Source organism: Amphiura filiformis, chromosome 17 (genome assembly GCF_039555335.1).
Source record: "Amphiura filiformis chromosome 17, Afil_fr2py, whole genome shotgun sequence".
Classification (NCBI taxonomy): Eukaryota; Metazoa; Echinodermata; class Ophiuroidea; order Amphilepidida; family Amphiuridae; genus Amphiura; species Amphiura filiformis.
The window spans coordinates 14312129-14326652 of record NC_092644.1 but is presented as its reverse complement, the minus strand read 5'-3'; the positions used below and the strand labels follow the sequence as shown (position 1 = coordinate 14326652).

The 14524-nt window shown below is 37.8% G+C and overlaps 1 protein-coding gene across 1 annotated transcript; it reads right to left on the bottom strand.

Annotated features, from left to right (window-relative positions):
• Positions 1 to 2966: 2966 nt before the first annotated feature.
• On the bottom strand, positions 2967 to 7172 carry LOC140137354 (laminin subunit gamma-1-like). Its single transcript, XM_072158993.1, has 2 exons — positions 6633 to 7172; positions 2967 to 4000 (listed from the first exon to the last, which is right to left on the bottom strand). The coding sequence occupies exons 1-2, from the start codon at positions 6942 to 6944 to the stop codon at positions 3938 to 3940; spliced, it is 375 nt and encodes a 124-aa protein (XP_072015094.1). The 5' UTR covers positions 6945 to 7172; the 3' UTR covers positions 2967 to 3937.
• Between the last annotated feature and the right edge of the window lie 7352 nt (positions 7173 to 14524).

Genomic DNA, 14524 nt, shown 5'->3' with positions numbered 1-14524 from the left:
AATTTTAATCAAATTAAATCTACATTTTGCAAGGAATTACCTCGGGCTTAAAATCGATCAGTCCCGTTGTTGCTGTGCGCCTCCGATTGGTCCAAATAGCGAGTATGCGCGTATCGCGTTGGCCTTTTACACGCTGACCGTGTAATATCGTGTCATATCACACGGGTAAAGCTGGGTAAGAACCAATAAGATTGCAGGAGCGTTCTCAAGTGTTTAAAATGTTCAACATCAGAGATTAGTGTTGTTTTTCCTACACCTGGATGCCCTGTAATGTGCAACTTCAGAGACTAGTGTTGTTTTTCCTTTAGCTGTGCAACTGCAGAGATTCATAGGCGGTGTTGATATTCATGAGTAATATAATATAATAGCTGCGGATCTGTGATTTAATACGTTTCATGTATTGATTTTTTTTTTGACAATGCACATACACTATTGGCTTCATCAATTTAATTATGGGTTTAGCAATGATAATAGTTTTATTTTAAGGAAAATTTTCATTGAAACAAAACAAAATAATTTACTCACTATTGATGGTTTACGCCTATCATGGTCGATAGGCATCATCAGAATGATGATGGATGATCCTTACTTCCGGTTGGATGTATCCCGACTGTAGAGGGTGTATTTACAGCCAGGAGAGGATCATACATGCGACTCGGGTAGTGGGCCCCCTCGTCTCTGTTCATGACATTGGTTCATTTTTTCCTGATCCATATTGATTCTTTGACATGTCTAAATTGCATCAGTATATCACACTCCTTGCAGAGAACTTTAGCTTTGTCGCAATTGATGACATGGTTTTGTTGCACTGCGTGGTCTGTTACAGCTGAATTTGACTGCTCACTTGCAGATTGTTTCCGGGTTTACCGGGTGTAATTAGCTTTCGTTTTTGACACCCTGTCTGTTTCTTTTTGGTGCTCTTTTAGGCGTGTCTCAAATTTGCGTCCCGTTTTACCAACATAGGAGTGATTGCAGTTAGCGCATGGTATTTCATAAATGCAGTCAGTAGTGTTAAGGGGGTACTACACCACTGCCCAATTTTGTGCTTATTTTTGCATTTTTCTCAAAAATTATAGCACATTGTTGACAAGTAAGATATGTATATTATAGGGGCAAGGAATACAACTACTGCACTGGAAATTTTCTTTCAGCACAGACTGAGACGACAGTTGTGGAGTTACAGTCAAAAATGAGAGAAAACCAATATTTGATCAATAAATCAATAACTAATTGCGTTGAGTTGCTGAATTTTCAGTGTAGTAGTTGTAGTCTTTACCCCTATATACATATCTTACCTGTAACCAATGCGCTATAATTTTTTTTTTTTTTTTAAAAAATAGGCAAATAATTGGCCAGGGGTGTAGTACCCCGTAAGAGGTCTATTTTGTCTTTGGGATGGACTATTATTTTACGGCGCGTAGTGTTGGGTACTTAGGCTTCATGGCAGTGGCTATTCCGTGCAAGCTTCCAGAAGATCCTATTGGCTTTGCCAGCGAGTCCCTCAACATACTGGAATCAACACAAAACCTTTAGTGGGATTACTGGTACTGCCTTTCTTGATGTTAATAGGCTTGCTCTGTTTGTTTGCCATTTTGTCTTTCACTTTCTTAAATGACCAGCCGGGGTAGCCACAGCACCCAGCGCCTTGTCTTGGTCTTCCGTTACTCGCTGTCCATCCTATCAATATTGAGTAAATTATTTGGTTTTGTTTCAATGAAAATTTTCCTTAATGTATATCTACAAACCTGATGAGTCTATTCAGAGTTTTATTAATTTTACTTTTGATTTGGGTAATTTTTTAATACCTCATTAATATATATACCTTCTTAAAATATGCAGAGTGCATAAATAATGTATAATTGCACTCACCCGTAGTTTAAGCATGTTTCATGATGCTGTGCATTTGCATCTTGCAGTATTAACTAACTTTTTCTTTATACACTCTTATATAGCGAGAACCAATAAGAGCAAATGTTAGAAAAATATGAACCATTACATTGTGTATAATGCAGGCGCACAACTCCATATACTACACACACTGCTTTGGACGCGTTCCTTACTCTTGCTTGTATTTTCCAACATTATTAGAAACAATTCTTATAAAAATAGCAAAAATCTTAGAATTTTTTACTTGTGTAAATGCATAATCACTTGTTACTCAAGTTTTAAGGAGAGAGAGAAAGAGTTGGTGAAGCAGTTCTAGCCCAGGCCATGCCCAAGGACTGAATGTGCACTTAGTCATAAACCATGTTTTTGTAATGACAAAGTAGTTTAGTTCAGCAAAAATTTAAATTGCATGTACCAAAGTTTATAGCCAATTTATGCACCAACTGATTACCCTAGCTGGGTGACCATTTGACCACCCAAGTCAGAGCCATACTACTACTCACACACAAAAGAATGGGCCAATTCAAAATTGTTCAACTGAGTTACAGGCCTTCAAAAATGAACAAAATAAATTTTGAACCTCAATTGCCCTTCAAGTCCACATCAGACACCTGGAACCAACTTCTTTTTTTGGAGATATGTTTGAGCTACATGCCATATAACTAAGCCTTGAAAGAGGCAGTTTGGTTTCTCAATTCCTTCACTATGAATCACTGCTATCATTCTCATCATAGACACATATATAATTTATTTACACAGTTAAATAACTGGGGTCAATGCACTTTTCACAATAGAGAGAACTGGGAATAAGGATGTTGTTGATTTTAAGAGACAGAAGGAATTAAGAAACCAGATTGAAACTTCTCTGGCCACATTGTATATATCTTCCTTAATATAATTTTGCCAGTTGTCATGTTCCTATAAAAAATACACAAGATTCATATACTTGGGGGTGCTTGTTCAGGCCTTTTTGGCCTTCTGAGCATCTCCTCATTCAAATGTGTTGTTTTGCTGTTATTGTATTGTTGTATTTTGAATGAAATAAAGATTGATTGATTGATTGATTGATTGATATATACATTTAGTTTGTGAGGATGCCCTCATCAGTTATAGAATGATCAGAACATTAAGCGTGCAAAACCTGAAAACTGCTCCGTTCTTCACCAAAGAAGTCCCAAATAGTTCATCATAGCCATTAGCCATTACTCGATCGGCGTACTCGGAATTAAACCAGAGATTTCCAGACTTAATATAAAAACTTAAATTTTACTGTAAATAAAGCACTTCAGGCTTAGCATATTTCATGTGGTATTTCAGTACACCATTGGAGCATTACAATCATGCAAAAGTAGAAATTCAAGAAAAATTGATGGTGTCGTTGTGGAGCAAAATCACACATGGCTTTAATTGTTTCTCTGCATATTGTCTGTTTTGTCACAATTTCATAACTGTATAGGTCCATTCATACTACGCCGCTATTGCTTTGCGGTGTGTTGGTGATAGATCTTAACTCAACGCAATTCATTGTATTTCCAAGTTAAAATGTATTTAACTTTATTGCATACCGCAACACAGTATTTTTGGAGAACGATGCAGCGTGGCAACTCAAAGCTATTGCGGCGTAGTATGAACAGACCTTAAGAATGAAAATAAACAATATGATTTTTTGTTTTGATTAGGTTCTTTTTTATCATAGTGGACCTGCCCGGTAGCCACTACTCAACATATTAGAGCCTGTCATCTATCACACATTAGAGTATGTAGAATAGAAACAAAAAAATAGTATTGTTTATTCTCCAATGAACCAATGCAATTCCTGACAACATAATTTCTATACCAACTACGGTGAAAATGCACAGAGGATGCAAACCTTTTGTGGTGAATATGAACTATCGTATCTGCCTTGCATCACCAATGGTAAGGTTAATCAGTTTCATGCTTTGATATCTATTTTGATGGACTGAAAATGATCTGCCTTGGTATCATCAATTCTTTAGTTATAGTCCCCATCTTCTGTTTCTTCAACCGATGTCTTGTTCTCTATATATTCCTATTTCATATCTTTGTTGTCTGGCCTGACTCCAAGTGTGTACAGATGTGTCAATTCATCAACCTGGAGAAAAATAAGAATGATCACAATGTTTAAAGGCAATGAAGTGTAAGCAGCACTATTTGTACATCTTGCAATTGACAATTACTGAACTGGAAGACTTTGCATTAAATTTACAATTTTTATTTTTATTTTTAATGATCGGTCATTGGGTTTATTCTGCACGCAGCACAGTTGATTAATGGTTCTGAGGATGCCTGGACTGACAGCCAACCAGATAGTCTGCCATGCAACCATCTGGATGATAACATAAGCCCCACATATTATCTTGCAGTTTAAACTTGAATGCAGAGGTTATGGGTATTATATTCTATCATTTCATCTGAAATATCCAAGTTTGGCCATTTTCTATCTCTGTTTGTCTTTCTGCTCATAAGCCTATAAAAAATACCATTCACATATTAATGTATAGGCTTACAAGAACATAGCGTGTCAGTTCTATTGTGCTAGTTCAGTATATAACATAAGATCGTTTACCATGAGTTGATGGAGCGCAACATACATCAATAAATATTGGATGGGTTATCAATGAAGTGTCTCTGTTGGCTAAACGAAGCTGACGTAGGACATTTGGCTTGGACTAGGAGGTCAATTGTTGATTCGCCACGCCTTAATGCTTCTTTCACTGCTTGTAAGGTATCGGCAACCAGTGTTTTCTTTAAGCATTTTGCTGAAGGAGTTTTTTCAAATTTTTTGTGGACCCTTTCAATTGTTAATTTTTCCTCTGAAGGGGTCCAAAACATTGCCTTAAGGGGTATATTTATAATATTATTTTGAAGACATTTTTAACAATGTGTGTGTTTTTGGAGCAGTTTTTGGAGCGGATCTATAGCAGTCAGAAGGGGGGGGGGAGGAGATCCTTAAAAGTAAGAAACTTTTGCAAAATGAAGACCTAATTGAAGCGATTTGGAGGACCATTTTGGCACCATACCAATGTGTACTGGCAGTCAGAAGGGGGGGAGGAGGTCCTGAGAAGTAAGAAACTTGCAAAATGAAGACCTAATTGAATCGATTTGGAGGACCATTTGGCACCATTAATGTGTACTGGCTGATGGCGGGGGGAGAGCCGGGGCGGGTGGGGTAGGGGAGGAGTGGGCTCGCTTGGACAGGGAGGTCTCCGGAAGTGTTAAGGAGGACAAGGGAAACTTCGTTGGGTGGGGGGTGGAGGTGGGGGAGATGTAAGGGTGACTCAAAAATAGCTTTTGGTGTTGCGGGGCTTACTAGGAGGTGGACACCGGGGTGGATGTTATGGGTGATGGGAGGGTGGCACTCTTGCCTGGAGTGGGGACATCAGGGGGCGGTGGGTTCAGTGTGGTTCCCAGCTGTTTGAGGCACAGGATGGCGGGTGTGTGAGACGGGTGGGGAAGGGCCTCCGCCGTTGAGATCTGGGGTTGAGCTTGCCATGGTGCAAGTAAGGAATGCTGAGTCATTTGGTGCATCATTAATTTAAATCATTGCTTTAAACAGAAAACAGGACCCAAACTAAAATGTTACACAGATCTACTGACACTATACAAATCTTGAGAATCACATTACTAAAACTTGCATCGATCGATGCTGACAAAATGTGACAGGTCCTGCACATTGGGAGTAGGTCCTAAATGCCAAAAGCCGAAAAAAATGCACAATATCGGGTGTTTCTCTATTCAAATCTTGCAATTTGAATGCGTACGTTTTCAAGACTTTGTATGCGTAGGACTTTGCGACCTTGCATTTGAAGGGGTCTGCAAAGTGCCTGAACGCGTAAATATGCATGTTTTGTGCATTAATGTAAACCCTGTCGGCAACACTGACTGAGCGAGATGGGTTCAAATGAGGTTTTATTGCGGGGTCAAATAGATGTGGGCCGCGGTACACAGGCCCGCTAGTCAGTCAGCGCTATGGCGCACAACCAAAATCGCAGCAAATATTTTCAGAAGTCCGTCACGCTATGAACTGCAAGGTATTCAGTCATCTCTCTGAGCACAGCGTAATTTCTAATCACTGTTTAGATAGTTTTGTCATCCAGGTTGGATGACTTCTTCAATAATCGATGATCCGCCGACTCTTCATGAATAGTGAGTAGAAAATGGATTTGTCTAGATATAAATTGTGAACTTGATGAATCTATACAATCCTGATGAATCTATTCCAAAAAAACTTCAACTATGGACTTTGCATACTGACTATTTAAGTGCAAAGTTTAGCATTGCAGTTTACTGTGTGTTTCAAAGGAAAATCAAACTTTTACACTATAAACTTTGAGGAAAACTTCGCCTCAAGTTTAGCGTGACATAAGTGTGTTTTTCGATTAGCGCATGATATTGAACTGCATGCGTAAAAGTTAATCGCACAGACTGTACGCACACACGGTTTGTCCAAACACTTGACAACATCAAATTAATTAAGCAGGAACAATGGGCTACTGCATTTGAAATCCATATACAGCCTCTATGGAAGATAATCTCCCACACAGGGAGTATAGATTTCAAAAGTCACCCAGCTAACCCCATTTGAAATTCACACTCTCTCTGTGGAGGACTAAGATCATATCTTCCATAGCGTTGGCGTATGGATTTTGACTGCAATAGCACAATGTTGCTTCTCCTGAAGCTAATAAGGTAAAACTATTCATATCAGTCTTTCTGCAACATACCTGAGTCAGGATTGCAGTAGCTGGCGTGATTGTTGCACTGGCATGGCACACACATAGCAAATGGACTGTGCTGTTTGGTGGATCACGCCTATATCCTGCCAAACACGACTCGTTGAATTGACCCACAAAACCTTCTGGATGTGTGCAGAGCTCTACAGACATGACTTCCTCACTGCCGGGACCGACTGCTCTCTGGACGTTGCCCAGCTGGACATTATCTAAGAAGCCTTGACCTGTGTGATAAATATAAATCATTAAAATGCCTTTTCTCCTCTCTAACCATCTACCTTCGATCCACAAGGCTACTATCATTCAAAACACACCTAATTTGACATTGGGCTATTCAAGGTGAGAGCCATACACCTCCTATGGAGGACATGCCCTTAACCCTAAAAATTTATTTTCAACCAGAATCATTGTGTACCTGATATCTGCTATCTACTGAAGATAGCATATTGATTACCATGTTAAAGTATCACTAAATGAATGAACATTTCAGACTCTCTTTTGTCAATTAATACTCTAGTGACACTCTTTTATTGCTTGAAATCAGAAATACAATAATAAACAACACAAAGGAGTCTTTATGTCAGACTAAAGGTTCATTCATGCTATGCATGATTGCTTTGCGGTGCGTTGTTAACTCAACGCATAACTCGTTAAAATGTATTTAACTTTATTGCAGAGGGTGTTTATAAGCCAACTGATTGGAGTTCAAGTCTTGTCTGTGTTAAAAAACCCAATGGCTCTCTGCGCCTGTGCACTGATCCGCAAATCAGTACCAAGTTTTTATGGAACAAAAAAGAATTGTGCTTCCTTGTTGTATCTTGTGTTATAAAAGACAATGGGCTATTCCAGTTGAAATCCATACACCCCCTATGGAAGACATGACCTTAATATCCCACAGAGGGAGTGTGAATTTAAAATGGGATTACCTGAATGGTAACTTCATTTGAAATCTACACCCCTGTGTGGCAGATTATGGTCATGTCTTCCATAGGGGTATATGGCTTTCTACTGGAATATAACTCATTCAGAAGATTAACATGAGATAGATCCATTTCAGTCACACCACATGCATGCTTTTGAGTAGATATGTTCTCGCCCACCCATGCACCTATTTACATGTATGCCACACACATACACCCCACCCCTACACATACCTCCCACACTCCACCTACCACACATATACATTTACCTGGGTATTCGCACTGTAGTCCCATATGGTCAATAGAACATCAATTGGCATTCTCCATTCACACACTCACCACCAATCCCCATTCAAACATGGAAATGATGACATTTGAGTTTTTCAAAGTTTGTTTTTTCCATTTTAATGTTTCCTGGTATGGTCAGCGAATTAAACACTGGTTCTTATTTCTTCAGTCAGATAGGGTTGGACCCGATTTAGTGGTGTCTCTACATACGTTTTTGCTTCTCATATCAAACACCCTAGACCATTACAACTCAAAATTTGAAAATATATTGCTTTAATGTGGCAGAGCTAAATGTAAAGTTAAACAACAGAACATAAATTGGACCATGCCACTTTAATTTCAAACAACAATGTAGTGCCCTGCAGGAGAAGATTTTTTCCACCCCAATCCTGGTATTCCACAAATAATATCAACCTGACTCGCTTGCCCTGTACAAAGTGGAACGATCACGTCTGATTTATTTTTTTCGCACACTGGACCGGCTGATCCAAACTTCTGCTACCCTCATCATGCTCCATTAGCCTTTCCAAACCTGACCCAATCAATGTTAGTTTAAAACTAAGAATGATGACTGAGCACGTATTATAATGTACACTTGCACAGTGCACTGTCAATGTACTATATAGTCTGACGTAACCAAATAAATCCTCATAGCGATATTTACTAAATTTGAATCAAAAAAACATAATTTTTCTTCTTTACTGGAGCGACTCAATTCTTAACTATGATAGTCTTAGCCCTAGCCTGATCCCCCTGACTGGGAAAAAATAGGTTGAAAAATGAATCAAAATTACACATAGGATTGCCTCAATAATCTACTCTAAACACATGTTAGTAACCAAGCAGTTGTCCAACTGAAACAACAGCAAAATACACTGATATGCAAAAGCTTCCTGACCATATTCACAGTCCAATAATTGGCACCCAGCATAAGAGAATTGCTGAACAGATGATAATTTACAAAACGGTGATGAATATTTAAAAACCACCTTTTTAAATCAATCAAAATACTAGAAAACAGAAGGCAAAAAAAAAAAAAAAAAAGACCAAATCAATAACCTGTGAGTTACCAACATGAAGAAGGAATGCAAAGATGCATTTTAGTTTGAATTTGATCACAGCTGCAGTAAAAGGTGATTTTGTAACAGATTCGGACAATTAATTTTGTTCAAGAATGTACTTCAATCTTTTTTTGACTTGTTAGCCAGTCAAAAAAAAAAAAAAACAGTTAATGGTTTGATTACCGTAAACTGGGGCTACATTGCCACTACCAGGGTAACTTTGCCACCCAACCGGTAAAATGATATATGCCTTTATAGTGCAGAGTACACAAAAATAACACAAGGATTCCAATTTGCCTATGTGAAAATATATTATATGCCATATACCTGTACATATGTAGTTCATGTATATGGTGGTTAGTAACTTTGGAAAATCATTTTTAAAATTTGGGGTTTTTTTACACGTTTTTCATATTTTGTGAAATATCGACCCCACAGCTGCAAGTACTGACTTTACAAATTCACCCAATGTATAATTTGATACTTTATTATGTCCTTACTACTGAGATAAAATATCAAAACCCTCAATCTGTAGATTTGTACCCTCACAGCCTTGTGAAGTGTTGGGGACTACTTTGCCACCCCATACCGGGGTAACTTTGCCACCCTAATTCATATATTCGCCCGACAGTTTGAATAGATTTATAGATTAATTCTGGAATACCCTTCAAACCAGAATGAAATCTATAACTTAAATGGTTCAAAGGGTTTTCAGAGTCATCCATACTAATAGTTCTTATTATTTCAGGTCAGATCACATCAGTACCATGGGGCTACTTTGCCACCCAATGTATTGACTTCTACATGTAGATTGATCAGATAGGTGAATTGTCATTCCTGTAAATCCTGTTATATTTTAAAAGCCCAAAGATTTAATGTTCAATGAGAGAGGAGACTCTAAGGGTCTCCTGGTTTAACGTTACAGCATTTCAAAGCTGGACAATTGAAAATCTGCGAAATCTGTCAAATTGAAAATTGAACTCCCTATACCTTACACAGTTAAGGATTATGAAAAACTGCAAAAACTGCAGAAAAATGACAACTCACAGACAAGCAGTTGAGTAATTTCCCAAGGGTTATATAACTTGAATAATATATCAAATAAAAGAGGAGACTGGAAGCTTTACACAGACACCATCCTGACCTCTAACCCCAACAGCAAAGGGGTCAATGACCTCTTTGAAAATGACTAAATTTTAAAAAAACTTAAAATTGTTATGGATATTGCAATTCTGCTGCTGTACCATGCTGTTTCCTTCAGAACTGCTATTTTGGACAGGTTCCTGCTAATTTTTTTCAATAGATTTAATGTTCAATGAGAGAGGAGACTCTAAGATTTAGATTGGTACCACTTTGAAGGTACAGGGTCTCCTGGTTTAAGCGTTACAGCATTTCAAAGCTGGACAATTGAAAATCTGTTAAATCTGTCAAATTGAAAATTGAACTCCCTATACCTTACACAGTTAAGGATTATGAAAAACTGCAGAAAAATGACAACTCACAGACAAGCAGTTGAGTAATTTCCCAAGGGTTATATAACTTGAATAATATATCAAATAAAAGAGGAGACTGGAAGCTTTACACAGACACCATCCTGACCTCTAACCCCAACAGCAAAGGGGTCAATGACCTCTCTCAAAATGACCAAATTTGAAAAACATAAAAATCGTTACGCATATTGTAATTCTGCTGCTGTACCATGCTGTTTCCTTCAGAACTGCTATTTTGGACAGGTTCCCACTAATTTCTTTGTATAGATTTAATGTTCAATGAGAGAGGAGACTCTAAGATTTAGATTGGTACCACTTTGAAGGTACAGGGTCTCCTGGTTTAAACCTTACAGCATTTCAAAGCTGGACAATTGAAAATCTGCTAAATTTGTCAAATTGAAAATTGAACTCCCTATACCTTACACATTAAAGATTATGAAAAACTGCAGGAAAATGACAACTCACAGACAAGCAGTTGAGTAATTTCCCAAGGGTTATATAACTTGAATAATATATCAAATAAAAGAGGAGACTGGAAGCTTTACACAGACACCATCCTGACCTCTAACCCCAACAGCAAAGGGGTCAATGACCTCTCTCAAAATGACCAACTTTGAAATACATAAAAATTGTTATGCATATTGCAATTCTGCTGTTGTACCATGCTGTTTCCTTCAGAACTGCTATTTTGGACAGGTTCCCACTAATTTCTTTCAATAGATTTAATGTTTAATGAGAGAGGAGACTCTAAGATTTAGATTGGTACCACTTTGAAGGTACAGGGTCTCCTGGTTTAAACCTTACAGCATTTCAAAGCTGGACAATTGAAAATCTGCTAAATCTGTCAAATTGAAAATTGAACTCCCTATACCTTACACAGTTAAGGATTATGAAAAACTGCAGAAAAATGACAACTCACAGACAAGCAGTTGAGTAATTTCCCAAGGGTTATATAACTTGAATAATATATCAAATAAAAGAGGAGACTGGAATCTTTACACAGACACTATCCTGACCTCTGACTCCAACAGCAAAGGGGTCAACGACCTCTCTCAAAATGACCAACTTTGAAAAACATAAAAATCGTTACGCATATTGCAATTCTGCTGTTGTACCATGCTCTTTCCTTCAGAACTGCTATTTTGGACAGGTTCCCACTAATTTCTTTGCATAGATTTAATGTTCAATGAGAGAGGAGACTCTAAGATTTAGATTGGTACCACTTTGAAGGTACAGAGTCTCCTGGTTTAAACGTTACAGCATTTCAAAGCTGGACAATTGAAAATCTGCAAAATCTGTCAAATTGAAAATTGAACTCCCTATACCTTACACAGTTAAGGATTATGAAAATCTGCAAAAACTGCAGAAAAATGACAACTCACAGACAAGCAGTTGAGTAATTTCCCAAGGGTTATATAACTTGAATAATATATCAAATAAAGAGGAGACTGGAAGCTTTACACAGACACTATCCTGACCTCTGACTCCAACAGCAAAGGGGTCAACGACCCCTCTCAAAATGACCAAATTTGACAAACATAAAAATTGTTATGCATATTGCAATTCTGCTGTTGTACCATGCTGTTTCCTTCAGAACTGCTATTTTGGACAGATTCCCGCTAATTTCTTTGCTTAGATTTAATGTTCAAGGAGAGAGGAGACTCTAAGATTTAGATTGGTACCATTTTGAAGGTAGGGGGTCTCCTGGTTTAAACGTTACAGCAGTTCAAAGCTGGTAAATTGAAGATCTGCGAAATCTGTAAAAATTAAAAATTCAACTCCCTATACCTTACGGGTGCACACCAGTAAATAACTCCCATTGACTTTCTGTACAAACAGGGTCCAGGAAAAGCGTCATTTTCTTGACTCCAGAGCGACTCAGTTCTTCAAAACTTACCCTTTCTGCAAGTCGAAGGTCAGATGAAGTCATCTAGAGTAGAAACTATATACGGAGGCCAGCATTTTTTTTCCAGAAAAATGCCGACTAGATCACCCTATAGCCCATACAGCATACACCACCTTAAGAATAGCTTGGTGTTTCTGAAATGTAACACATTTTGAAAGTTTAGTCAAATTGTAATAAAAAGTCAGATCGTGCTCATTTTTCACAGACAATCTATTTCCCAGGCCTAAATGAGGATTAAATATGAATCAGGGCCTAATAGTTGGGTTTAAGCCTTTTCTAATGGATTTAATTCAGTCGTATTGCATGTTTCCTCGTTTGAAACACTGATTTTTTTCTCCCAGGGTGTAGGAGACTTGTATTTACTGGTGTGCACTCTTACACAGTTAAGGATTATGAAAATCTGCAGAAAACTGACAACTCACAGACCAGCAATTGAGTAATTTCCCAAGGGTTATATAACTTGAATAATATATCAAATAAAAGAGACTGGAAGCTTTCCACAGACACTATCCTGACCTCTGACCCCAACAGCAAAGGGGTCAACGACCTCTTTCAAAATGACCAAATTTGACAAATTCAAAAATCGTTACGCATATTGCAATACTATTTCATCATCTATGGTGAATTATGTACTCTATGAACTCACCAAAAGTTCAGCATCTTGAATAATCAGCTGAATAATCTCCAGACCAGGATGATGTGTAGCCAGTGCTAATACTACTTCATCTATATGGTGAATTCTTGCTCTTGCTTAGAAGACAATTTGCCGTGACAAATGCAGCAAAGGGAAATGATTTTACTATTTGTAGTTCCAGAAAGTGTACACTGTACATTTCATTACAGCATTGTGCATTGATCACACTTCTTGAATATCAGAAACATACTTAAGCAATGAATGCATGTTATTTGTATACATGTAATGCAACCCGATTTATGTCAGAAATGATGATATTTGAGTCAATAGACTATTACAAAGAATGCACCTCATTAACCTATCATTAACATTTCCACTTCAACTTTTTTCGGCATGTGACCTCATTGAGCAAAACAGGGACACTGTCGCCAAAGTTGATCCTTAGTTCAAATCCTGTTCCATTATATTATATATTAATGTTTATCCTTTCAGGTTTAAAAAAGGATGCCAAAAACATTGGTTCCACTAATGTAGCAAAATCACAAACCCATAGCAACCTGTACTAAAACACCCAGTTTGATGCATACGGTAATTTTTACCTCCATGGTTGGATTTTTTGGTAATTTTTCCTGATAAGTGGTAATTTTTACCCAACTAGTTGGCAAAAATGGTAATTTGTCCTGAAGTGGTAATTTTGCTGAACATTATCTTCAATACATCAAGTTTGGAAAGGTTCCAGCCCACATAAACTTAATGTTCAAAGAGGAGACTCTAAGGTTAAGATTGGTACCATTCTGATAATAGGGGTATTTTAGAACCAATAGTACAGAAACACCTACATGTATCGTTGCACAGTTAAGGATTATGAGAATCTGCAAAACTGCAGAAAACTGACAACTCACAGAAAAGGGTGGAGTAACTTTCCAAGGGTTATATAACTTAAATAGTATATCAAATGAAAAAGAGGATACTGGAAGCTTTGCACAGACACCATCCTGACCTCTGACCCAAAGCGGAAAAGGGGTCAACAACCTCTTCGATAAAGGCCAAATTTGACAAGTTTTTAATTTATTACACATATTATAGTCTTTCTTCAAAACCACTATTTTGGCAAGACTATCGCCACTTTCTCTGCATAGGCTTAGTTATATTCAAAGAATGAGGAGACTCCAAGGTTTACATTGGTACCAATCCCAGGGTAGGGGGTACCCTAGAACAAATGTTACAGCAGTTCAAAGCTAGAAAACTGAAAATCTGCGTAATCTGTCAAATTGAAAATTGAACCCCTATCGTTGCACAGTTAAGGATTATGAAACTCTGCAAAAACTGCCAACTCACAGACAAGGGTTTGAATAACTTTCCAAGGGTTATATAACTTGAATAGTATATCAAATGAAAGAGGATACTGGAAGCTTTGCACAGACACCATCCTGACCTCTGACCCAAGCGGAAAAGGGGTCAACAACCTCTTCGAAAAAGGCCAAATTTGACAAGTTTTTAATTTATTACACATATTATAGTCTTTCTTCAAAACCACTATTTTGGCAAGACTATCGCCACTTTCTCTGCATAGACTTAGTATTC